The sequence below is a fragment of the Aulonocara stuartgranti genome (genome assembly GCF_965226115.1).
Source record: "Aulonocara stuartgranti genome assembly, chromosome: 17".
Classification (NCBI taxonomy): Eukaryota; Metazoa; Chordata; class Actinopteri; order Cichliformes; family Cichlidae; genus Aulonocara; species Aulonocara stuartgranti.
Window position 1 is genome coordinate 22,948,353 of NC_138953.1, and position 25,522 is coordinate 22,973,874.

At 41.1% G+C, this 25,522-nt stretch overlaps 2 protein-coding genes across 4 annotated transcripts in view; one reads left to right on the top strand and one right to left on the bottom strand.

The window, feature by feature from the left end:
- Window positions 1-136: 136 nt before the first annotated feature.
- Window positions 137-17,493, top strand: itih5 (inter-alpha-trypsin inhibitor heavy chain 5; the record flags this gene model as incomplete). Its single annotated transcript, XM_082510186.1, has 14 exons — window positions 137-250; window positions 327-371; window positions 973-1,136; window positions 2,138-2,239; window positions 4,117-4,397; window positions 4,678-4,847; window positions 5,120-5,236; window positions 8,483-8,654; window positions 8,872-9,181; window positions 10,870-11,552; window positions 12,147-12,200; window positions 13,662-13,778; window positions 15,425-15,802; window positions 16,846-17,493. The coding sequence occupies 14 exons, from the start codon at window positions 137-139 to the stop codon at window positions 17,103-17,105; spliced, it is 2,967 nt and encodes a 988-aa protein (XP_082366312.1). The 3' UTR covers window positions 17,106-17,493.
- The window catches only part of tmem110l (transmembrane protein 110, like), a 21,494-nt gene continuing 8,211 nt past the window's right edge, over window positions 12,240-25,522 (bottom strand). The window contains exons 5-9 of one of the 3 annotated variants that reach the window (XM_082510193.1): window positions 25,250-25,362; window positions 24,502-24,585; window positions 24,272-24,403; window positions 20,431-20,565; window positions 12,240-12,679 (exon numbers count right to left, since the gene is read on the bottom strand). In XM_082510193.1, coding sequence (XP_082366319.1) covers window positions 20,437-20,565; window positions 24,272-24,403; window positions 24,502-24,585; window positions 25,250-25,362 — 458 coding nt within the window. In that variant the 3' untranslated portion in view covers window positions 12,240-12,679; window positions 20,431-20,436. Of the gene's footprint in view, window positions 12,680-17,571; window positions 17,653-18,403; window positions 20,566-24,271; window positions 24,404-24,501; window positions 24,586-25,249; window positions 25,363-25,522 lie in introns of those variants that run through there. The other 2 variants (XM_082510192.1, XM_082510191.1) reach the window with 2 other exon arrangements.

Here is a 25,522-nt window from a genome sequence, read left to right on the forward strand (position 1 = left end):
TGGGCGTGTTTTCTTCGCACCGTGTCGCTCCTCTGTCCGGTCATTCGGGTCTGGACTGGGACTCGGGCACGCTCCGCAGCGGGAGATGATGCCTCATTCATCTTTTTAACGAGTTTTGAAGTAGAGGAACTGCAAGATGCTGGTGACGCTGCTGACGCTGCTGCTGAGCTTCAGCGGGACTTTACTGGGACAACTGGAGGACTCTGAACTTGAAGATGATGTTGATTTGGCGGACTTTGGTTTAGACATTGTAAGATTGTTAAAGGAGACGTGTTTGAGCTTTTGGTTGTCAATATTTCGTCTTCTGATGATGTTTTTGTCTCCAGGCACCGCGCAGGGTCCCTCGCCAGGTGAAAACTATAATAACCAAGGTAAAACAGCTGTTTCAGTTACTGAGATATTGCGTGTTTATGCATTTTTTTTAATGTATTATTTTGGAGGATTGGAGGGGGTGGGTGGGATGAAGAGCAGCCTCGTGTGGATTTAAATTATAATTTAAATTCTTTATTTCAAAATGATCAAATATGAGAAGAAATACTTTATCTTATCGTTCTGTCTTAAATCTGTTCATTTGTCACTTTACCTGAGAGTTGAGGATTTTGTAACAAACACTGTAATAGAATGCATGACCTACTTTTAGTTATTTAGAAGTTGATTTTGTCACTCTGAACCTCTGCACGTTGGGCGGAACGCATAGGACTGCCAAGCGCGCAGACGTGCCAAAGTATATGTCATGGCCTGGATCTTAGCTCACGAGCACGAATTCCTCTCAGTATTGAGTCAGTGTAAATTTGGAGTTCTAGCTTTCGTTGGGATGAAAACTGAAGTGATGAATAACTATCGGTGATCACAGCAGCTCTCCGTAAAATCTTGCCAAATTTAGCCAAAGCGCCACCGGTGCATGTTTTAGTGTTGTCGTTATTACTTCTTCTTCTTTCTTTTTCTTTCTTTTTTTTTACTTTTACTTTGTAGGAGACCAAACCTCACATCCAGGAACTCTCCATCAAGACCACGATCATCTCCCGCTACGCTTTCACCGCGGTGTACTGCTCCTTGCTCAACCGCTACCCCGCCGCTAGTGAGGGCGTCTTTCAGTTTCAAATCCCCGCTAATGCCTACATCTCCAACTTCACCATGTAAGAGCCACACAGGTCATCTTAATAGGATGGTGGACAGAATTATTAGTTAATGACTTAATAGACTGATAAAGGGAATAAAGCTGGTGATTTAGATTTTTAAATCTCGATTCTACACATCTTTAAATCTATATTTTCTCTTGAAGCCACATAACTCTCTCCCAGCTTATTGTGAGTGATTCTGCGTTCTGGGATTTTTTGGCGATTTTAAAAAGACATATTCTTTCTTTTATCCTTTTAATCATCTTGCTGTCTTTCACATTGTTCTTTTAGAATGACATTGATTGGTTCTATAGATAGCAAACATAGTTGGACTTGTGAAGGTCTAAATTTGGTGCTTAAGTCTCAGTTGGCAGAAGTTTCATGGGCTGTGAGATGTGGTTAAAATGTCTTGACACACTAGGCATTTGGCCTATATGAAGTCCACCTGTGGCTGAAATAAAGCATCCAGAATCAACCTGAGTTAAGGTTATCAGTCAAGACCAAATGTGGCAGAAGTGGAAGGCATTTGGAGCAAATATTCAGTGTTATCTGCACTCACGTCACTATTTTAATTACTGAATTGACATGGTGAATCAGATTCCAATAGATATCACTAATGATCACATGTATAACTGTTAGCAAGTAACAGAACTCAGTTAAAATTAGATTTTTATATGCATTCATTTATTTGTTTGACTGAAGCAGTTTTTGGATGTTGTGGAAGATATTTTATGTTTCCAAAAGGATTTCAGGGCTGGAAGGTTTTATGATCTTTCCATTTCTTTGCATATGTTGACAGGAAAGGGTGAGCTTTAATGCACACACACTCATAAATGCACACACACACACACACAGATTAGCTCACTTATTTTCAGCACTGGACTCCGTAAACAGCTGAAAACATGATTTCTGCAAACAAATTCTGTCCTTTGTCCAAGAAAATCCTAGTTAAACTGTAACAATAGGTGCTCGTGAACGTGAGCACCACTAATTCTCAACCTTTGACCCCAACACACCAGGATCATTGGGGGGCGTGTCTACCAGAGCGAGGTCAAGCCGAAGGAGAAGAGGGTCAAACAGGAGAGAGGAAAATCTGGGACGAAGGAGCCAGGTGATGCAAGGTAAGAGAGGATGAACAGGTGTCTGTGCGCCAGTTTGAACTTAACTGTGTGGCCGCGTCCTCCGAATTACAGATTGATAGCATCCCATCTAAAAATCCTTCTACCCCTACAAGCACAAAGGGTGAACATGTGTTAGTGTGTGCGGGCACAAAGGCTGTAATGATCGTCTCTCCTCAGGCATAAATTGTGCCCCAAGAAGTGACACATGGGAGAAGTGACATCATACCATTTAGAACTGCCATGCAGAAAAGTGACATTTCATTAAATGTCATTCTGTGAGTCACAGACTCAGGCAAAGAAGGACGGGGCTGAAGGAAAAATGTGAGATTATTTGGAAGCAGTGAGTCCAATTTAGTGATATCACCACTTGGACTGTTTGCTTTGCTGCTCCACCTCTTTCAAAAAAATCATCCACCTTCATTAACTGCTGTAATGCTCCTTCCCTCATCTATCTAAAGCTGCTCAGTTATTATTTCAATACATAGGGGCATGGTCAAGAAAACTTAATCTTCCCATTCATTTGAGATGCATGGCAGTTAATGTGCAACATAAAAAAAAGGCTAAAAGCAAATATAACTGCAGGCAGTTTCAATAAAATTTAGACAATTAGACAATTTCTAAATACCAAGTACAAGAACTCCAAAAAATTGAAAATCTGCAAGATTTCAAAACCTCATAAACTTTAAATTAGCTCCATTTAGCAAATTCATTTCAGAGATTGCAAACTCCAAATATAATAAATCATTTAGCTTGTGCAAAGCTCCAAACATAAACCATAAACAAGTTATTTCCCCCAAAGCACACTACAGCTTTATCTCTTTTTTTTTCACATGCCATGTTTATTCTTGACTTTCTTCCAATATCATGTAATGTAATGTACTGTTTTTCATGATTACAGGAAACTTTGGTATTATAGCATTATACAGTGTTCTGTGAATGTAAAGGTTTAAGTTGTTGTTATTCTGGGTTTTTAGGTTAATGGTTGTGTATCTCTGATGAATTTCTCACTGTGGAAATTGGTTGGTTGAATTTATGGTCCCCACATTTGTTTCTGGCTACACAGAGAGGGATTGTGCAGAGTTAACTGACGTAGAGGATGCAGGGATGCACTTGCATGTCATTCTCCAAAAAGCTGACAGTGCATGGCTCAACAGCGATGGCTTTATTTGATGGTGACTAAGAAGGAAGTGGAACAACAGCGTTCAGCACAAGCAGGAAGACATGTTAAAACAAATGTCAAAGATCAAAAAGCCCACACAAGAATATCTAGTCGAGAGTTTTCATTGGTTTTAACACTTTACAAAGAAGCTTGTTGTCTGGCATGAGTAATATCTGCCTTGCATCAGGAGCTAAGCTAAGGGACCAACAGCACAAACATAAACAAGACCAGCCCACGTTATTAGTTGTTCCATATAATTTTGATACTGCACCCACGCACTGCTCCACAGCTGCAGACCTGCAAACTCTGCATAGCATCTTCAGATCACTAACTGAGCCACCATGACCGGGAGTAGTATTTTTTATTACTATGTAATGGTGGAAGTAGAGGAAATGCACAAAAGCTGATATATTGTCATAGTTCAGGACCATTGACTGCTGATAGAGCACAATTGAATCACTAAACTGTGTGGCAATGGGGCAATTATCCATATTATACTGTAAAACTTAGATTCTATGCATCACAGTACTTTATTATTATTTTTTTTTACATTGAGCTGCTGTTGTAGATTACAGTAAGCAGACTGTAAAATAACTGTTTATTGCTGCACGTCTAGCTGTCATTACTGTGCTTTAATTTAACAGGTAAGTAACTGTAATTTTGCAGTTTATTCCACTTCATCCTCTTACTTTCTTTGACTGCCTCCTCTCCTCTCCAGTCCAGAGCCAGAAGTGGAGGTGTTCAGAATGGCGGCTAAAATACCTGGTCGAAACCGGGCGGTCTTCCTTCTGACATACGAGGAACTTCTACAGCGCCGGCTAGGACGCTACGAACACGTGACCAGCCTCCGGCCCATGCAGCTGGTCAGCCGCCTCAGCCTAGACGTCACCATCGTTGACCATTCCCCCATCACGGACCTGGAGGTGCTGCCGCTCCGGAACGGCAAGAGCAACGCCGCCGCCAACACTGCAACTGCTCCTAAGCCACCAAACATACCAGGTTCATAGATATTGAGTACTGTGCAAAATCTTTGGGAAGTTAAAAGTTAAGACTGTTATTTAAGTTCCAACAGCATATAGACAACACAAAACAAAAATCAAACTAATAAAGCTTAATGGCATAAAGAACTCTCGATAAATAGTAGAAAAAAATCAAGTAGGGCTGGTCTTTGTAGTCTTTGTAGTCCATAAAATGTGGAGAGGTCACCAGTTTAGATTTACTGTTATAAAATCTCCGGTTCTTGATCCCTGTTAAAGCATTTCCTGTCTTTGTGCTCCAGCCAAACCTGAGCTTCCCATCACCACTGTGATCAAAAACGAAAAGAACGTCTGCAAGATCACCTTCAGCCCCAACATCATCCAACAGGCAAAGATCACCACCAGTGGCATCCTGGGAGACTTCGTGATCCGCTATGATGTTCAAAGAGACATGGGGATCGGAGACATTCAGGTGAAAGAACATCTCAAATGTGCTTAATAAACACAGACAGGGCCAAAAGTTTTCATGAAAAAAACAACTCAGCGACAATAATTGTTATATACTACATGCATGCTTGCAGATTTCCCATCCAGCAACGTTTATCCACCCACCTGTTAGTCATTCTTTTCTCTGGCCTCCTGCCACCAGCCTCATGTCACTGCCAAACTCCTGTCTGTCTTCGGAGCAGAACTACAACTGCAACCGATCTCACTGGCTGCTGCACGTCTGTCTTTGTTTCTCAGGTTTTGAACGGCCATTTCGTCCACTACTTTGCCCCCAAAGACCTTCCTGCTGTGCCTAAGAACGTGGTGTTTGTGATCGACACCAGCGCCTCCATGTTGGGGACTAAGATAAGACAGGTATTGCAATATACCCGAAAGAAAACTATTGCATCAAACAGCAGAATACTAATGCATTTTTTCCTTAATTTATGGCAGCTGTAAAACTACCATTAAAATGAATCTGCAGCGTGTTCCGTGATTAATGTTAGGATAATCAACAACAGAAGGAAAATAAACTGTGCAGGAACAAAAATGTAATTCAATTTACTTTAAGGCTGTCAAATGTCTTTTGTACCAGTAGATGGGTTTCTGAGCAAACGATGCGACACTGACAAAGATCATGATGAAACTGAGATCTTGAGTTGGGAAATGGATGGTAAACGGAGTGGTACTTTATGGTACCTTTCTGCCTAATCTGAGCAAATTTCTTCCTTCCAAAATTAAAAAGGGGGAAAAAATGGTAGTATGGCTAGGGAAAGAAAAGGGGATGACAAAATCATGGGAGTGGTTCTTTCCATTTTGATTAGTCACTTCCTGTTGGTGTTTCTAAGGGTGCTGAATTTAGTAGGGATGGTAGAAACATGTCAAGCAACATCTAGTCAAGTACCAAGTCCTAATTTATTTTGCCTTATTTTCCACACTGCTGCCCATCAGTTTCTATGTATTTGTCAATAGCCACCATGACGTTATCCATGACAAGCGAGGGGCGGTATAAGAATTTCCCCTCTCGCCCATGCGTGCGGTCTACCCTGCAAGCTCGGGTCCTCTACCAGAGGCTGGGAGCTTGAGGGCCCTGCGCAGTATCTTGGCTGTTCCTCGGACTGCGCTCTTCTGGACAGAGATCTCCGATGTTACTCCTGGGATCTGCTGGAGCCACTCGCCTAGCTTGGGACTCACTGCACCTAGTGCTCCGATTACCACGGCGACCACTGTTACCTTCACCCTCCACATCTTCTGAAGCTCTTCTCTGAGCCCTTGGTGATTTCTCAGGTTTCTCGTGTTCCTCGTTCCTGATGTTGCTGTCATTCAGAACCGCTACAGCTATCACTACGGCCACCTTCTTCTGTTTGTCTACCACCACTATGTCTGGTTGGTTAGTCACCACCTTTTTGTCCATCTGTATCTGGCAGTCCCACAGGATCTATATGTACGTATGTAAAATTCAGCCCTATTTTCTACAGTGCTCCACCTTCAAGACCTCAATCACCCTTGCAGTGATTGACTGGACCACACAAAAAATAAAAACACAGCAAGCATATTTTGTGTGTGGGTTTTGGAGTTAAATAAATAAGTAAAGACTAGAGGTCCAGAGTGCGTAAGCAGGGAAATTTCTTTTCCAGTGTTAGTGTGTTTACAGCTTAGCACCTGCCTGTTTTCCAACTTGAATGTGCTTCGTTTGTTAACTGAAGGGTTCGCTCTTGAATTTTCCTGTTACCAGTGAGCAGGCTTTTCCTGCTACACATTGTGAGTTTGGATTTGGACAGCTTACATTTACACTAGGCTCATAAGCTTGGTGTATTTTCACATTAGAGTGTTACCCAAAAGTTCCACCCTGGAGCAGAGGTCCTGGACACGAACCCTTCTCCTAAAGGAATCTGAGGAAATCTACATTTTCTGACCACCTCTCTTCCTTTATGAGGCTCTTTCCCTGTTTTAAAGTTGAATTTTAAAAGCTGCACTGGATAGGAAATGTGACACCCCCACCTCCTCACGCCCACACTGGAATATCAATATCAGACCTTTTCCTCCATCTGCTGTAGCACGATAATCCCCTCAGCCAGAGCTGATCTTTGCAGCTGCCATGAAACAGAAAAGAGGAGAGAAAGTGAAAAACAGATTTTCACTGAGAGAGAAAAGTGGAAACTGTGAGGGAGGAAGGTCAGAGTCTATGGGGTAATGGAACTTTCTGGACAACAGTACCCTCGACCCTCTGATCCCTCTCCCCACCAACAGCAGCCCCAAGTGGGCTGCAGGAACAGAACAACGAGTGTGTTTTGATGTGGCTGCACAATAGAGGTTTTTCAGTGAAGGTCAATCTGTGGTTCTGACCCCTGCAGTATACACCCCATATAGACATCTAAGAAGCTCCTCAGCAGCAAATCATATATCTCTCATCTGCTCATTTTTGCAGATCTGAAGATGAGGATTCAACACGGAAAAGCAGGAAGTTTTGTCTCCAAATAACTCTTATTTCTTATTTCCCCTGTACTTAAATATGAAGAAGTAGCATGTTCTGTAAAGATCTGACAGAATATGGTATCAAGTTTTATGGTACATTTAAATTCAATGGTTCCACATCAACAGCAAGTATCTGAAGTTTATGTATTCATCAACTTTTATGCTCTGTCGGTCAAATTTTGAGTAGATAAGACAGAAAACATTACCACTGCGGGATAAAATGCTAATTACTTAGAAGAAAGAGCTCCAAACATTCGAGTTCAAGACCTAGCAAATAGCACTTTACACATGAACTACATGTCACCACTGGAAAATGTTCTGTCTGTAAATCCAGAAATGTCCAAAGCTATTGTATGTATACACGTGTAGTGTTTTTATCCGTAAAGAAACATACCACAGTGGAAACAATGACAGAATTTTATTTTGGCAATTAAAGCAAATAAAGAAATCAGGTAACAAACAAACCTTGTTTTCTTTCAAGGGATGATGAAAAGAAACGCTTCACAGTGATTGTTGGGATGGGGTTGGTGCTGATAGATGTTTTGAGTGTTTGCTTCCAACCCTTGCACTTTACAATACAATGAGCAGGAATGCAGGTTCAACTTAACCTAAGATAACCTAAAGCAAATACTGACACAGGCTCGAAAATAGCACAGAATTACTGTGAACATGACTGTTTCACCACGAGTTCCACCTGCAAATTCAATCTGAAATTCGTCACTGTAATAAGGATAAAAAAAATATTCAGTAGAAAAACACAGAAAAGATGTGGGTTTGAATATGTAACTCAATATTATGCTGGCTCACGATCAGAAAATATAAATTAAAAACTGAAGTTTTATTTAATTTTAAATCCATAAAAAGAGAATGCTGAAAGAAACTGATAATATTTTGATTGCCACTAAATATGAAATGGAAAAGCCAGGAAGGGCAAAGATATCAAGGAAAATCTGCCAAAATTACAAACATTAATACCTAAAGACAGGAAAAGCAAAAAGTTTCATTTAAACAGTCTGAGCGCTGCAGTAAATTATTTATTTTGAGGGTCTTTATTCTGCATGAATTCGTGAATCTTTGACAAAACAGAGACACTCAAACATCGAAGATGTTTACTGTCTTGTGATTTTTTTATTTCCCGTCTCCCAGACTAAAGATGCCCTCTTCACCATCCTGAGGGACCTGCGGCCCGGCGATAACTTTAACTTTATCAGCTTCTCCAATAAGATCAAAGTTTGGCAGCCAAATCGTCTCGTGCCAGTGACCCCCCTCAATATCAGGGACGCCAAGAAGTTTATTTACATGCTGGCGCCCACTGGAGGTGAGACGGTTCGTCTTTGTCTTGTCCTTTTGAAGACTTGAAGTAAAACTGCCTTTAATAACAGCAGTGACCTTCTTTGCTGATAAATAGATGTTGTTGTAGACTTAAAGTGGGAAAAGTGAGTGTTTAATAAGGACAGTAAACATATTAAAGTTTAGCTCAGTCACTGTGTTTCCATAACCTGAGATGTAAACCTAGTGATGTCCCTTCACTGTAGGCACCAACATCGATGGCGCCATCCGGACCGGCTCGTCTCTGCTTCGAGACTACCTCTTGGGCCCTGACAGCAGCCCGAACAGCGTCTCGCTCATTATTTTCCTGACAGACGGGCGGCCCACTGTCGGAGAGATCCAGTCCGTGGCGATCCTGGGGAACACTCGCTCAGCTGTGCAGGAAAAATTCTGCATCTTCACAATTGGGATTGGTAATGATGTGGACTACCGACTGCTGGAGCGTATGGCTCTGGAAAATTGCGGGATGATGAGACGCATCAATGAGGAGGCTGACGCAAGCGCCATGCTCAAAGGGTATGGCTTTGACATGACACCTTATAGGCTACAGTTGATATTTACGGGGCAATGAGCCCCATTTTGCTAATGAAGATGAGAGAATTTAAGGAAGCTTATTTTAATGTGTCTAAAATTCGCTTAAGATTATTTGACACTATGATCTAAAACCGCTGCAAAAGGACTCTGACATGGCTTAGTGTTAGGGGGTAAGTAACTGGTCGGAAACTGGTTTGAACATGTAGTCTGGATGAGATCTAAATTAGGTGTGAGGCTAGTCTGAAGTCTGTCTTGTTGTTAAATTGAAACTATACCACAATTAGCCTGGTCTTCTTTTAGTCTAAAATTGGTCCAAAAGGTTCAACATTAAATTTGGGGAGAAGGTCTAAACTCTGAAGGTCTGGTACTTGGCTTTAGTCTGGTTTTTACTTGACAGTCTGATGGCTGTCAGCCTTACACTGATCTAAAACTGGTCTAAAAGTCAACTAACACTGACTCGTTTTCAAACCAAGGAAACAAAGGAAAACTAATTTTTAACCAGTCTTTGCTGGAATTTAACTGACCTTAAACTGGTTTAAAAAGCAGGTCTGAAGCCTTTTTATGACTGCAATCCATCTATAAGATTAACTGTTGAGAATTAGTCTCTTTCTATCCAAGCTCCTTAGACAACCCTGACCTGAATGACATGGGCATTTTATCACAAAACAACACAAAAAATTCAAGACGAACATTGAGATGTATGATTAAGTAATTCTTACTTTCAATAAACGATTACTACCCAGTGCCCTTCACCTTCATAAATTTATAATCTCATTCTTATTAAGCAATTAGCTGTCCTTAATTCCTCCCTTCTCCCGCTCTGATATGCCCGTGCGTCTCTCATCGACCTATGAGGGAACCACGACCGCAAATGTGACGGTGCTGACAAAAGACGTCTTTAATCAACTCTCTCTCTGAGCTCTTTTTTTTTCCTATCCTTGACGCATGGTCCTCTTCTCCCTCTCTCTTCCGCACTCAGACACACGAGGTGTTTGTTCAGTTGAGCAGGAATGTGTGTGTTTGTGTGTTGTGAAACCTGCGTCTGAGTATGTACGAGGGGTTAACAGACGGACTCCAAAGATAATAGCCCCTGATCTGCTTGAACAAACATATTCATCAGGAGGTGAGGAGGTTTGCTGTGACGTGACGACAATGACAGGCCGCAGGAACTCTGAAGTGGGGTGGCAACAGCTTAAGGGGTTAGACAAGGGAGTTTATGGCCGGAAGGTGGCTTATTTGAATAAACAAGATGAGGAAGTATACTATAAGACCCTTCTTTTTCTGACACTGATCACCTCTCTCGTGGTGACACTGAACAAGCAAATGCAGGTTTGGAAACTCTATGCACAATGTGTAAAATTATATAGTGAAAAACATGCTTGATAGAATTTTTAATGTTAGAACTGTGTTAATGTGTTAGTATTACTACTGGACTCTGCTGGGCAAGCAAAACCCAGCTTTACTGCTTATCAGATGTTCACCAATTAATAATCTATAATATTAAAACTTTTATACTTTATAACTTTTATATAATGTTAAAGTTGCCAAAAAGAACACTGCACATTTAGTTGTTTGTCCAACTAATGCCTGACTGAGCTAATTTGATTGATCTCCTTTCAGCTTTTCTTTCATTCAACTGAAACTCTTCATATATTTGTGTTTCTTTCTAGGTTCTATAATGAAATCGGAACTCCTCTGCTGTCTGACATAAGAATCAACTACACGGAGAACTCCGTCCAGTACGTCACTCAGAATCTTTTCACCAACTACTTCAATGGCTCTGAGATCGTCGTTGCCGGCAAGCTCACAAACGAAAGCGCAGAATCTCTCCACGTGCAGGTCACTGCCAGTAACAACGATAAGAGCATCATACTCGAGACAGACGTACCACTGCGAAACCGGCAGATAGATACAGAGAAGCATGTGAAGTTAGCCACTTCTGCAATGGCGACGGGCGTCAGAGCCCTGGGAACTGACGCGACACAGAAATTAGGAGTCGCTTTGGGTTCGGTAGCAGAAGACTTCGTGGAACGTGTGTGGGGTTTCCTAAGCATCAAAGAGGGGCTGCGTTCACGACTGCGCAGCCAAACCAGCAAGGACAGGGAAGGCCACACTCAGCAGGCCACCAACCTGTCCATGACCTATCACTTCCTCACTCCTCTCACTAACATTGCGGTGGAGAAGCCTGAAGTCCTGACTGATGGCACCATGGCCCCAGCGCCCACCATTACGCCAGGAGCCGGTGAGGCTACCTCACCTGCCAATGAGCTGCCAGGAGACACAGATGACAGAGAGCCACAGACACCTGACAGGGACCTCAACAGCCAGGCTTTATCGCAGAGCAACACAATCGGTAAGGTAGTGGCTCCCAGGTTTGGGGGTGCAGGGTGTCTGTAAAGTCTGCCTAATGAGTTCATGAGTATCTTCTTAGTTAAAAACTGTAAGCAAAATCTACTCAGGAGGAGCCGGAGGGCCATAACAAAATGATCAAGACATTGAACTAGCCCCCAAACTCTCCATACCTCAGATCTGATCAAGGATCAACCCCATCCACACAAACCTTACCCTACAACTCGCAACTCCAAAGACTGCAAATGTCCAAATGCCAAACACTACAGGACATCCCCCTGTGGAGCTTGAATCCTTGTCCCAACTCATGAAAGCTGTTTTATCAGTATGGGGAGTTACACAGTATTGGGCAGGTGGTTTCATGTTGTGGCTATTTATGAAACAGAAAATGAAGCAAATAAGGTTACACTAGCAAACAAAAAGAAGATGAAATTTGAAAGGAATTAAAACCATTATCTCATGTAAGAACATGCAGACTGTCTCTTTTCTGTCAACCCGCATTACACTAACAGTTAATCCAAACATAGTTATCGTTAAGAATTGGCATTAAGCAGTTTCTCAGGTTTGTTACTAAGACTGAATTTTCTCTTCCTTCTAGGCAAAGTTGTGAGAAGACCAACAAAGAAATTCATCACCCTCTCCAAGACATCGGGTAACTCCAGAATTTCTGTGCTTTTCCCCTTCTTTTTTGGGGGCACTGGAAGCATATATGCAGTGATGACATGGCACCAACTTAAAAGACAGAAGAAGGGGAATGTATAGTAGACTCGCTCTACACTCTGTGTGGGCAGCCTGTAATTTGGATGTCGGCAGTGATTACACAGACAGCGAGAGGTTCACAGATTCCTCTGAACCTGACCTGAAGAGAGGAAAGAACGTACAGGGTCTAATTGAAATGCCAACACAGGCACTACGTGGCATTTTAAACCTTAAGTGCTGTGTGCTAATGGAGTCTGAAAGAGGATGTTTGTGGATGTGTTACAGTAAAGAGAGGGAAGTTCATCAGAAGCAGTTAGTGAGGGCTAATAGCCCTGTCATTAGTGTTGCTCTGTCATCTCACTGCTCCCCTCTTCATCTTGGTTGGTTCTCAGCAAACTGTCGGTGACTCCAGTTGAACAAATAAACTCTAACCTAGGAGTAATACACAGACAGACACACGGATGTAAACGCATGTAAGAAAATCATCCATCAGTTTGCTGTTTATTTTCACAGGTTTTCTTATCCCAGAGTCATTTAATGCTGATAGATACCATACTTTAATTTACAGCTTTATTATTTATTTTCATTTTACCAGCAGCAATAATTTAGCTTGTTTTGTTTTCACCTCATTACAAAATTTTCGTCCTTGAGACACTTGCTGCAGGAAGCACCCTAAAGGTAGTTTTGAGTACTTTGGTACGTCACTGTGTGCATGTCGACAGACGTTGTCAGCACAATATCACCAGAACTCTGCAACAAGCTGTCAAAAAGCCTTTACAAGTGTGCAGCTGAGATGGGTTCGGTAATAATACAGGATTTACGTTTGAGTCCTGATGGTCAAAACTTGCTGCAGCTGTAATATTAACACAACATGACTTATTTTCTCATTTGAGCCACAGTCCTACCCCCTTCTTATTTCATAGCTACCCATTGTTGCACAATAAAAAAATTTTTCTTAAAGCACCTCTTCAATTAAAAACCCATGAAAGGCTGATTGGTTACTGTCGTCATCCCCCTGGATGGCCGGTTGGTGTCGACACCCAAGTTTGTGAATGTGATAAGTGAAGAATACTGCAACACAGAATTTTTAAATTCATACAATAGGTGCATCTACTAAAAATCTCGGACGAGTTCAAATCTTAGTTACCTTGACCTCAAGGCCATTCCCCTCTGACCTTTTCACACAGACCTGCTGGTCACTGGATACCTTTTCTTCTTTTAGACCATTCCCTCACAGACAACAAACTATGTAACTTTTCTGTACATTTTATCAGTCTACCAGCATATCTCCAGTATCTAATTGTGTTGAAAATGCTAAATATTTTTTATTGCCCTAACAGATTTATGAACCAATAATTCTTGCATGAGTGAATTGCATTTAATTGTGTTTTTCCCCCGTTAAACCCTCTCACAGCGGATGGTGACCCCCATTTTGTTGTTGAGTTCCCCCTGAGTAAACTGACTGTGTGCTTTAACATCAATGGCGAGCCTGGACACATCCTTGGCCTGGTCTCCGACCACAAATACTCTGGTAAGACTTGTGACTAAACCCTATACACCATGTTCCAAATTATTATGCAAATGATATTTTTCTCAGTTTTTCCTAAATAGTCGATTCAAATGACAGTCGGCATAATTTTCGAGTCATCAACCATTAGAGTATAATTCAAATGTTACTCAACAAAACTGCCAATGAAAACAGTGTTTTTCAAAAATATAAAACTTAAAATGCACAGTTCCAAATTATTATGCACACAAAGTTTCAAAACATTTTATAGGTTGTAGAGAACTGAAAATGGTCATTTGTTGAATTTGCAGCATTAGTGGATCAATTTCACTGAAATCAAAAGGTATTTCAATCAAAAACTTCTTAACAGGTCAAATTACATATTAACATAGGACCCTTTATTTGATAGCAGTTTTACAATTCTTGTATCCATGGAACTTGTGAGTTTTTGGAAAGTTTCTACTTGAATGTCTTTGCAGGATGTCAGAATATCCTCCCAGAGCTGATGTATGGATGTGAACTGCCTCCCATCCTCGTATTTTTTTGTTTGAGGATGCTCCAAAGGTTCTCAATAGGATTGAGGTCAGGGAAGAATGGGGGCCACACCATGAGTTCCTCTCCTTTTATGCGATAGCAGCCAATGATGCAGAGGTATTCCTTGTAGCATGAGATGGTGCATTGTCTTGCATGAAGATGGTTGTGTTGCAGAAGGCACAGTTCTTCTCTTTCTACCATGGAAGAAAGTGGTCAGTCAGAAACTCCACATACTTTGTAGAGCTCATTTTCACACCTTCAGGGAGCCTAAAGGGGTCGACCAGCTCTCTCCCCGTGATTCAGGCTCAAAACATGACTCCACCACCTCCTTGCTGACGACACAGCCTTGTTGGGACATGGCGGCCGTCCACCAACCATCGACCACTGCATCCATCTGGACCATCTAGGGTTGCACTGCACTCATCAGTGAACAAGACTGTTTGAAAATTAGCCTTCATGTAGTTCTGGGCCCACTGCAGTCGTTTCTGCTTGTGAGCACTGGTTAGGGGTGGCTGAATAGAAGGTTTATGCACAACTACAAGTCTCTGGAGGATCCTACACCTTGATGTTCGCAGTGCTCCAGAGGCACCAGCAGCTTCAAATATCTGTTTGCTGCTTTGTAATGGCCTTTTAGCAGCTGCTCTCTTAATAGAGATGTATTTGTCTGGCAGAAACCTTCTTCGTTGTGCCTTTATCTGCAAAAGCCCGTGTGTGCTCTGACTCAGCCACAAATCTCTTAATATTATGGTGATCATGCTTAAGTTTTCGTGAAATATCTATGGTTTTCATTACGTGTCCAAGGCATTTAACTAGTTCACGCTTTTCAACAACAGAGAGATCATTTTTCTTTCCTATATTGCTTGAAAATGCTGGTCTGCTTAATAATGTGGAACATCCTTCTTTAGCAGTTTTTCCTTTAATTGGGCTCACCTGGCAAACTAATGATCATAGATGTCAGAGATTGATTTCAGTGATACAAAGAGTCCTGAGACACAATTCTATCCATGGGTTTAATTGAAAAACTACTTATTTAATCTTTATGATACTTAAACACAATTTGCATAATAATTTGGAATGTGGTGTAAAGGCACCAAAAATCATTTATGCCTTTAATAAAACATGTTCTGTGTTCTCAGGTGTGACAGTCAACGGTAAGCTCATCGGCGCCCCGGCACCACCGGGCAGTCACAAGCAGCAGCGTACTTACTTCAGCACTATCACCATTGTGGTGGATAAACCCCAGCGCGCCTACATCGAGGTGACACCTAAGAAGGTTATTCTGGATGGACGGGACCGCATTGTTCTGCCCTGCCACTCTACTGTGTCTGTGGACAGTGGAGCGCTGTCTGTGGCCATTGTGGGAAATTCGAATGTGACCGTGACGGTCGGTGGGAACATCAGCTTCGTAATCCTGCTGCATCAGTACAAAAACCCGGCGCCCTACCAGAGAGACCATCTGGGGTTCTACATTGGAAACAACAAGGGGCTGTCGCACAACTGCCACGGTCTGCTAGGTGAGTGTTGAAGGAGTATTCATCTGTAAAATCCTGTTGCTCTGAGAACTCTAATCAATAAATATTAAAGCACTGTTCTCAACCTCTGGAGGCTGGAGCACTGACTTAAGTGAATATATGAATATTTGGTTAAGTAACTATATATGAAATGATTATTTATTATTCACAAAATCCATGCATTTTTACATTCATCAGTCAGGAACAACTTTATAAAGTCGCTGTCTAAAATGGAGTAGGTTCTCTTGGATTGCAAAATACAACTCCAATCTGTTGGAGCATGGACAGGGGATCTCCATCGGTGTCACTGAGGTCCACCACCGGCTTGTTGTCAGTTTGGATGTTAGAGTTAGTGGGGTGCGGCCTCTGGACAACAGGCGTGTGTTTGACCAAACTCTGGGGATGTGGAGGATTTAGAGACTGAATCGATGCCTTGGGCTCTTGGCCACGTTCTGAGTCATTCTTAGGGGTTTTTGTAGTAGGGCTACTGTCCAGGGTGTGCTTGGTGCGTAGTACATGTCAAAGCCTTGTATGAATGCTGAGACCCAAGGCTTCCCAGGAGAACACTGGATTATAATGGACAAGGGGTCACCAAAATCAAGAGGAATTATCCTTTGAGCATAGTCAGGTAAAGCCAGAAATGTTCTCACTAAAACTGGAAGTGATTTTGCATTAAGAAGCTACACACTTGGAAGCTACTTGCCAGGTTAGATCACCGCACTTGCGCCACTATACAAAGTTGCAAGTAAAAAAGGTCACATTTTGAGAAAAGGATAAAAGTATGTCTAATTTAAGTATTTAATTACAAACTAAGCTTTAGATAGCTACACTTTAATCTGGGCTAATCTGGCAGAGTGATTCAGAGATTTGAAAAAACCTGGCTTTATCTGAGTTATATGGAGCTACATTGTTGCAAATTGTGAATAAATGCAGATTTGTCAGAGAATATATTGTAATAAGATCCATTATCAGCAGGAAATTAACTGACTGGCCTAAAAAAGGCTTAAAATAACCCCCCCTTTTTCTTTTTTTAAATTTCCTTTCAGGTCAGTTCCTGTATGAGGAAGTAGGATTGGCAGAGCTTCCTGCACAGGGAGATACAAAGCCCTCACTGGTCCTGAAGGTGAAGAACCGCTCAGTGCCCGTTGTTCAGAAAAGTAGGAGGATCTACAGCGGCACACAGAGTGTGGACTGCTGGTTCGCCAGGAATAACGCAGCCAAGCTGATAGACGGAGAGTACAAAGACTATTTGATGTCACACATGTTTGACACAGGAGACTGGCCACATGGGACAAACCGGGTGTGAGATGAGCACAAAGAACTATAGCTTCAGCATTTAATTACCTGACTAAACTCCTTTTAAAGATAATTATCACATCCAAAAAGACCTAAAAGCCTCCACACATTACGTTTTTTTCCTACTTTCAGGTCCCTTCTGAATATATTTTTATTATTTCTGATGAAAGTTAAAGGTTTTATTATACAATTTCTTATTTTTTACATTAATTATATAATAAAAAATGTAACTAAAATAATGAAAACTAGAAAAATTTTAACGCTGCTTTCTGATATCACCTTTTGCACACATGTAAACTTAAAGCTGTAAATCACACCTGTTTACCACTGAGAACAACCCCACCAACTAACCCTTTGTCCTACTGCTGATGAATACATGTAAACCTAACACACCCTTACATACAGCACCTTGTCATCAGGTGGAGGTCACAGGGCTGCAGGCCACACCCACACAGGTGTGCTCTGGCCAGGTCTCACTCAGGTTGTCTGTCATCGTGCTGCAGCGCCCGGGCTGCCACAGGAATTCAACACCGAACACGAGTTCATGTGTCAATCATCTTTAATGATAACACAGAGTAAATACATTCGTAAGAAGCGCTGAGGCAGCTCACGGCCTGTGCATGACAACTCAGATCATGCTGTACCATGCCATCCACAGGATTATAACTTTGTTTATTAAGAAAAAAAAAGAGAAAGAAATACAAAATACAATATTACAGACAGTACATATCAAACTGTAGACCTTTGAAATTATAGATGTAAACCATGTAGGCAGGAATACTTTGAGGATAAAGTAACACACATCCATCATTTGACCCGTTTACCACCTTTATCTGGCGAAGACTCAAAACTCACACCTTTTCACTAAGCTTCCTATTCAATGCATTTACCACAGATTGGACCACTATATAGATTTACAGTTTTCATAACTGAATAAATAAAATTTTGCAAAAGTTTAACACACAGCTGCTGCATCACCACACTGTAGTGTAACATAAAGGCCTCCTATAGGAGACAAAAAAAAGTCTGAAGTGTTACAAAATGTTCTATTGTTATTGTTAAAAAAGTGCCTAAAAACTACCTGATAATTCAATTTTAAGCTTGACTGATGCTTCTGCATTAAATCTACGACATAGACATTTATCCTACTCCATGTAATTCTCCGGAAGTGCAACTACTCGATTGAGCAGCTTGTTGGTAATATGACATATTGGAGCAAACATAATGCTCGTGTGAAATATGAAATATAAGTTGTTATTCTATCTGGCTTGCTCACAATGCTAAACCACCACCAATGCACCACATACGTTTTTTTTTATTTCCATAGCTTTAATAATTGCTGCATAGTACCGTCTGTCTTCTTTGCAAATGTTTGAAGTAAATCAACCCCCCCCCCCCAAAAAAAAACAGACTGTTTATAAAAGATGGGTGTAGCCTTCAGGTGTGAAAAGTGAAGCCAATGCAGAAGCACTTTGAGCCTGCATTCTTTCTAATGGCCAGCAGGAGGCAACTGTTTAAGTAGTCAAAAGGAGCCATGTTGTATAGAAGTCTGAGGAAAAATGACCAGACTTCTTCAGCCTGACAGACACTGGCTTAGTACCTGGAGCCTGGCTCGCAGTCACCAGTTGTCAGGGAAAAATAAGTACTCCTAGATCAGGTACTAATAGTTGCTGGAAGGCTGCTGGCTACGGAAGTATGATTCCTCGATTGGTTGACGAGCAGCTGCTTGCCGTCACTGAAAAGCTCCTTGTGATGGCTTTGATTACTAGCAGATTGCTGTGGTTGCCTAAAGTTTGTGTGTAAGATGTCAACTCGTTTGTAAAGAGTTGTGAAAGTAAACCGGAAACACAGAACATTTACCTTCAAATTAAAAATTAATCTTTTTCAAACATGTTGGATTCAGTCAAATTTACTGTAAAAGGCTGTGCTTAGCAAGTGTTTGTAGACAAAACAGTGTCTTCCATGCAAACTAAAGGCGACTGCAGCAATCTCTTATCAAACAGACTTCCGCAACTTCCGGTAACCACTCACCAAAGTGTCAGGGAGTGCGCATTCACCAGCCTGTGTGACTTACTTGACCTGTGAACTCTGTAAAGATATTTCTAATGGGTCTCAATTGCTAGTTTAAAGCATGCTTCACTAGAGCATGGTATTCATTCTCTTTATATATAAAGACAAAGAGGGGGAAGTGTAAGTGTATGTATACTTTTACTAAATCACGTGTGTAGCCTTTAATGTAGTAAAAGATAATCTGAAGAGTATTCATCCAAATCAGGTCAAAACCAGTTTCAAAATGGCCAAACATGAGGCTTTAAAACATCTGTCTTTTATGTAGTTTAGGATTAGGATGCAACAGCTAGCTCTGATGTTAAATCGCTAGTTCACAGTGGTATACTTTTATTTAATGTTCATTTTTTTAAACGATGGCCTCATTTAGAGTAAAACAGACATCTTTTATATACAGTCTATGGAAGGAAAGCAACACAATGACGGCTGCTGTTTCGGTGGTGCAATGTCAGAGCAAGGTCATCCATAGATTAAACGCAGGAGTATAAATCAAGCTTAAGATGTGTTGGTGGTGTATTTCATCAGCCACATTATCCACGTGTTGAAAGTGCAGCAGCCAAAGGACTGATGTGTGCGGTTCAACAGAAAAACAAAAACAAAAATCCCACTGATCGCCCTTTTACCTTAAAGTAAACAGCCGGAGGGAGAACGTGCAGGAATGACTATAATTACACCTCAAATAAAAAGGTGGATTCAAAGTGATTATATTTGAGTATAACCTTAGAGAGCACTTTTATATATATAGTGTATACTTTCTTTCTCCTTTTGGAATATGACACTCGATAAATGACTCTCTTTAGAGAAACAACATTTCCAAAAGTCCCTGGAGTTGAGAGAAGACAGATTAATTTTAGTCTTTGTCATTACCACCCGTAGATTTTGCCCTGTGGGCACCGCGCTCCTTAATGATCTCTCCCCACACACGTGGCGTGTTCAGCTGTGGTTTCTCTGATGTTCTCTTGCAGTAAACGGAGGCAGCAAGGTGAGAGGATAAAGACTTTCTAATTCCCAAAACGCTACGTGATGCACAGTGCATGCATATACTGAGTCGACCTCCAGTTCTAAGTGTTCTAACCTTCGATGCGGAAGAAGGCAGCTAAAGGTATTCACATTCACAGGTTATACGACCTTAAATTGTGCCTTTGCTTGCAAAGAAGCTGATATTAAGACTGACAACAGTCTGTGAAGACGTGGATGGAAGTTTGTTTTTCTTATTTATGCTGTTATGTGTTGTGTGTGGGGACAGTCGATAATCGAGGACACGTCACCTGGGTTTACACTGCCACCCAGCTTGGTCTCAGTGGTCCACCTGAGTACTGCACATAGGGGACCGGTTCAACCTCAGCCGGCTCCTCCTCCCCCTCTGAAGCCTCTTCGGTGTCTGTCTCAGCCGACAGCAGGACCTGAGAGAGGGGGATTTTGTTAGCCACCAGAGCTTACAGTAGAGCAGCACTAACTATAAGCTAAAGACAAAGAACAGATGACTCATTTTCAGCTGTAGTGTGTGTTTAGACTTTGCGTCCTAGGCAAAAAGCTGGGAAATCTCTCAGCTCTGGATTCCCAGTCCACAGTGGAAAAATACCGCTGTTTATTTGCAGCTTTGAAGACACTCTCCAGAAGCAGGAGGAATTCAACTCTCTAAGGAGCAGAATTCCACAACTATTAGACATTTAAAGTACTAAAAAAGTTCCATATGTTTCTTTAAAATAGGGTTTGACATGTGGAAAATCTGTTAAAAGGGTGAGCTTAGAGATTAGTAAAGAGTAATATCGGAGTAGGAGCGTGCATGTTTGATCCTTTCCAACCCTAACCAGGTAGCTTCAGTGCCTAAACCTATCCATCTATCCAAACAGCAAAAGAAAATGAAGATTAAGCGTGAAAGAAAACATTAAGTATAAAGGACTTCTGGAAAAGAGGGAAATATCTAAACTACAAACAGATTGTGAAATACTCACTGAGCTCAAACTGCCATGAGAATGTGCTTTTGCAACTGTACTGTTGCAAAAGTCAAGAGCGGTCCCAAATTCTACACAAGGGCAAACAGCCAAAGTTAACATCAACTTTTTAAATGTTCATCCGTTTGTGAGTATGAATCAAACAGGTGTTCCCCAAGGGACAATTTCAAGCCATTAAACCTCCAGCTGTGTTTGACCAGAGCTTTGATCCCTGTAGCTAATGTGGAAAACTGGGAACCCAGATTAAATAGAATGTACAACGCAGCAGGTGTAACTGAATCACTGTCGGTTAAGCATAAGTTAGGACTTTAAGCTTTGGTAAATGTGGGGATTTCAAGGCTTTCACACATGCTATGTGCCTTCTTAGGTGCCTTTAAGGCCCTGTGAACTGATTTATTGCTAATGGTTCACTCACACAAGAGTAAGTATAAGACTGTAAACGCCCTTGTGACTAGGTGAAATTTGAAGTGAATATTTTTGACTTTTTATGGCCGATTCCACGTACTGATCATACAGAGATTGAGTTTGTTGCACACATTATCTCTGTGCAACCACGTTTGAACACAGGCGATTGTACAGGTTACCTTTGACCTGTCAGCCTGTCTCCAAACTTGTATAGACTGCAACCACTGTCAGATATATTGTCAAAGGTTAACAAACATCTTATTTAAGTCAAAGTCAAAAAGACTTTATTTATCCCCAAGGGGCAATTAAGATAGATGATACCTTGCCGACCATACATACAATACACAAACATCACATTGGGGAGACAGGTCACTGGCCAGTCGACCACACGAACAGCGACCTGAACCGAAACCATAGAAAATGCACGACATGAGGAAAGACGAGGATTTCCAACACGTGGTAATCAGTCAAGCGCACCTCATCTGCACCTCGCTCAGGAGAAAAGCACAGAGACGCAGGATTTGTGTCTCTGGATTTGAACCCAGGACCTTCTTGCTGTGTAACAGTACTAAAACTGAGCATCCATACCAACTTCTTTATTTGTAGCGCTGCAGCTATACTCTCGTTAAACTCATGTTAAACTCATGTTAAACTTCTTCTATAACAGTCAGTCTAACTAACCACAACAACAGCATTGTGGCTCCAACTCCACTAAGAGCTCATCCAAATCAATGCCCGTCTTTCTGCTGTCCTCCTCCACTCAGCTTTCCATAACATCAGCATGATGAAACAAATTATAAATGTCACTTTTATTCTTGGTATGAAGACTTGATTTATGCCTCCTTGGCAGACGACCAGGGAAAAGAAAAGAAGAGGGAGGGATAAACACTCTCATCACATTGCACACAAGGGTCACGCACCCCAGCAGTCATTCGCCCTAAAGTCTGTGAGTTCAGCCTTTCCTTAGAGGAAAAGAAGGATATCAGAAGCTTCTATGCCTGGTATGAATTACTACAAGAAACCTCTTCCAACTTTGTCAGACTAGACAAACCAGCATCCAACCACGCACACACGAAAAGCCTGCTTGTGTGGGCTTCCTCTTGATCAAGTGGGATCCAATAAGAGGCTTTTTCTGCGTGTTATTACCCTTTATCCTTTTCCCTTTATTTTTTCTGTGTAATACAGACAAAGGGTGAGAAACCCATTTAAATATCAATAATCCTATATCTCCTTTTAAATGTCTGCTGAGGTTTTAATTCTATACGCAAAACCACGCGCAAACATTTTCATTACGGGAGTCTGAAACTTCGACAACCAACTATAATCAAGCTAAAATCGCCTAATTCAACAGCACTGACGAAAGCTCGAGAGAAAAGTCTGACTCAGTGTTTCTTGGACTAAATTTATGGGTTTGGATCCTCATTAGATCAAACGTAAAGAGAAAAACAACAGGTGCAGCTCACACCCAGCGAGACAGTGTTGGTACATTAACGCTCATTTTGACACACGATGAAAGATTTTTCTTCACAAAGGAAAGGCATTCAGCTTTCACATGGCATGGTTGGATCTGTCTTGGTTAATAGTCCCAGAGGGTGTTTGGTGGGAACAAAGTTTTTTCAGGGTTATTTCCTTTTTGGAACAAAACATTTATAATAATAACAAAAAAACAAAAAAAAAACATCAATGAGTCACTTCCAGAACTCACACGAGTCTGTCAGATTCCTCCAGGGATTTAATTTAACTGATGGCTGAATAAAAATACTGAGATTTTAACCCTGCATGGACTAAAAATTCAAAATTCAAACCCTAAAATTTGAAAAAAAAAAAAATGTAATATTGAACAATATCATATTATCTGTGTGTTCTTTTTAACTTTTAAATAACTGTTTGGCTTCTATATGAACACTAAAGAAAACTAATGGCTTCATATTAAAAATTACAATTACATACAGCAACTGAAATGCCTGCAGACTCTAAAACACATTTGCAATGAGGTCTTACCACAAAAAAACCAAAAACAAATTACTGCAAATAGTAAAGATGGTAATAGTAAACATATGATGGTAACCAAATGATACTCTGGTATTTTTCCCCTTTTAAATCTTGATGGCGTTCATCAGCTGGAGCTAAAACGCTGATAATTTACTGTCACTGCTACAAACTATAAACCCACAAATATAACTGTGTGGGTAATACAGTACCGGTACGTCAAGTATTGACTCAACTCACAAAAGACAAAAAGGCAAAGGCTCTAGTGGAGAAAATACAAAAAAAAAGTGCTTCTGCTAATTACAGTTCAATTGAAATACTTTCAATTGTTTTTCCTACAGAAGTGATATTTTATCACAATAATAACAGCTGCTTTTAAACTGGTAAGTGATATTATTAAAGCATTAGTTTGTCAGCTTGGCAGACAGACACAGAAATTCTGACTTCGTTGTCAAATACGTCCACTCTGCTGGGTCTTCCTCCTCCTACCTGTCTGTAAGAAAAGGGGAGCCCCAGGGTTCCATACTAGGCCCACTGCTGTTCTCATGTGTAACTATAAAACAATGTTTACGAGTGACAACAGGCAAATGCTGCATTCTTATTTCAGCAGACACATATATGGTCTATCTAATTCAGCAGCATTAGCCTTTAAATTCTTACAGTCGGGTTTTAATGTTGTTCAGTCTAAGCTTGAATTAAATGGGCACAAATCCAGTTTGATTGTGATGTGATGTTTTTACACAGCAACAGTTACTCTCACCCTTGACTCCTCACTGTCCACCCACGGCAGAGATTCGGGCTTCTTCACCAAGCTGTCGGACGAGTCGTCCAGGCTCTTCATTGTCTTATACGTCCTCATCATCAAGCTGTCCACCACCCAGAACATGATTGACTACAGGGGGAGACAGAGACACCACAAGGTGGTACGTCCAAAGCAGTCAAAAACTGTCCTGATTAGTTTCACTTTCTCATCATGAAAACAGAACTTACATTGACTATGAAGGGCACGATAAGCATGACGAGGGCCAGCTCCAGCTGAGGGTTAGCTATGTAGCTCAGCAACACCTCCTGTAACTGGAACAGAAGATGAAAACTGATTAATAATAACAATGGATGGTTGAAGGAGTTTGAAATAAATTGAGACCGTCAAATAACGACAATTGTTGCTATGACGAAGGCTAATTTTACAACACAAATATTCTCAGTGTTACAAAAACAAACTCTCTTTGAAACAGACTTCATGTTTACACTGGGATCAGGAGAAGTCATTTTTTCACCATCTTCCTTGTTTATGTTTCTTGGTCAAAAGTTCTTAAGTGGCAAAGTTTGTTTCTCATGAACTTTACATTTCTGATTTTTTATTTATTTATTTATTGCATATTTCTAGGAAACAGTGAAGGAAAAAAAATCACAAGGATTTCATAAGTTTCAAAAACTTCTTTTGGCAAATAAATACTTTTATATTCTCTCCCATATTTGCCTCAAAGACAAACCAAACAATGCCAGATGTACATGAAAACAAGATCGAAAGGGTGTTCAGATTCAAACTAAATTGTGATTCTTCTAGGATGAGATCACAGCTTGGTCAATTGTATTGGATTAAGTACAGTCTAAGACTGGCTAAACCTCGCTGAAGTCTTGGCTGTGCCATGATGTAAAAAGTGGAAATCGTTTCCTCTGCCTAAATGTTTTATAATATCAAAGGATTAGCGCACAATGAGCTGTAAAATCTTCTTACTTTGGACCATCCGGGGACAAGCAGCACAAGGCTGATGACACCTTTCTCTAGCACCATAATGAGCATGTAGACGCCACACTGGCCCAGCCATGCTGCTGCCTGGGGGGGGTCACCTGGAGGAACAAGGAGGGGGAAAAAATTAATGAGACTTCATTTGCACTTCATCTGTTAACGTCACAGGCTTAAAGTTCCACGTTTTTATTCCTGAACCCTAATAAATGTCCATCCTGAGTTCCGACATCCGACTTTCGTGGTATCTGGAAGGCAGCATGT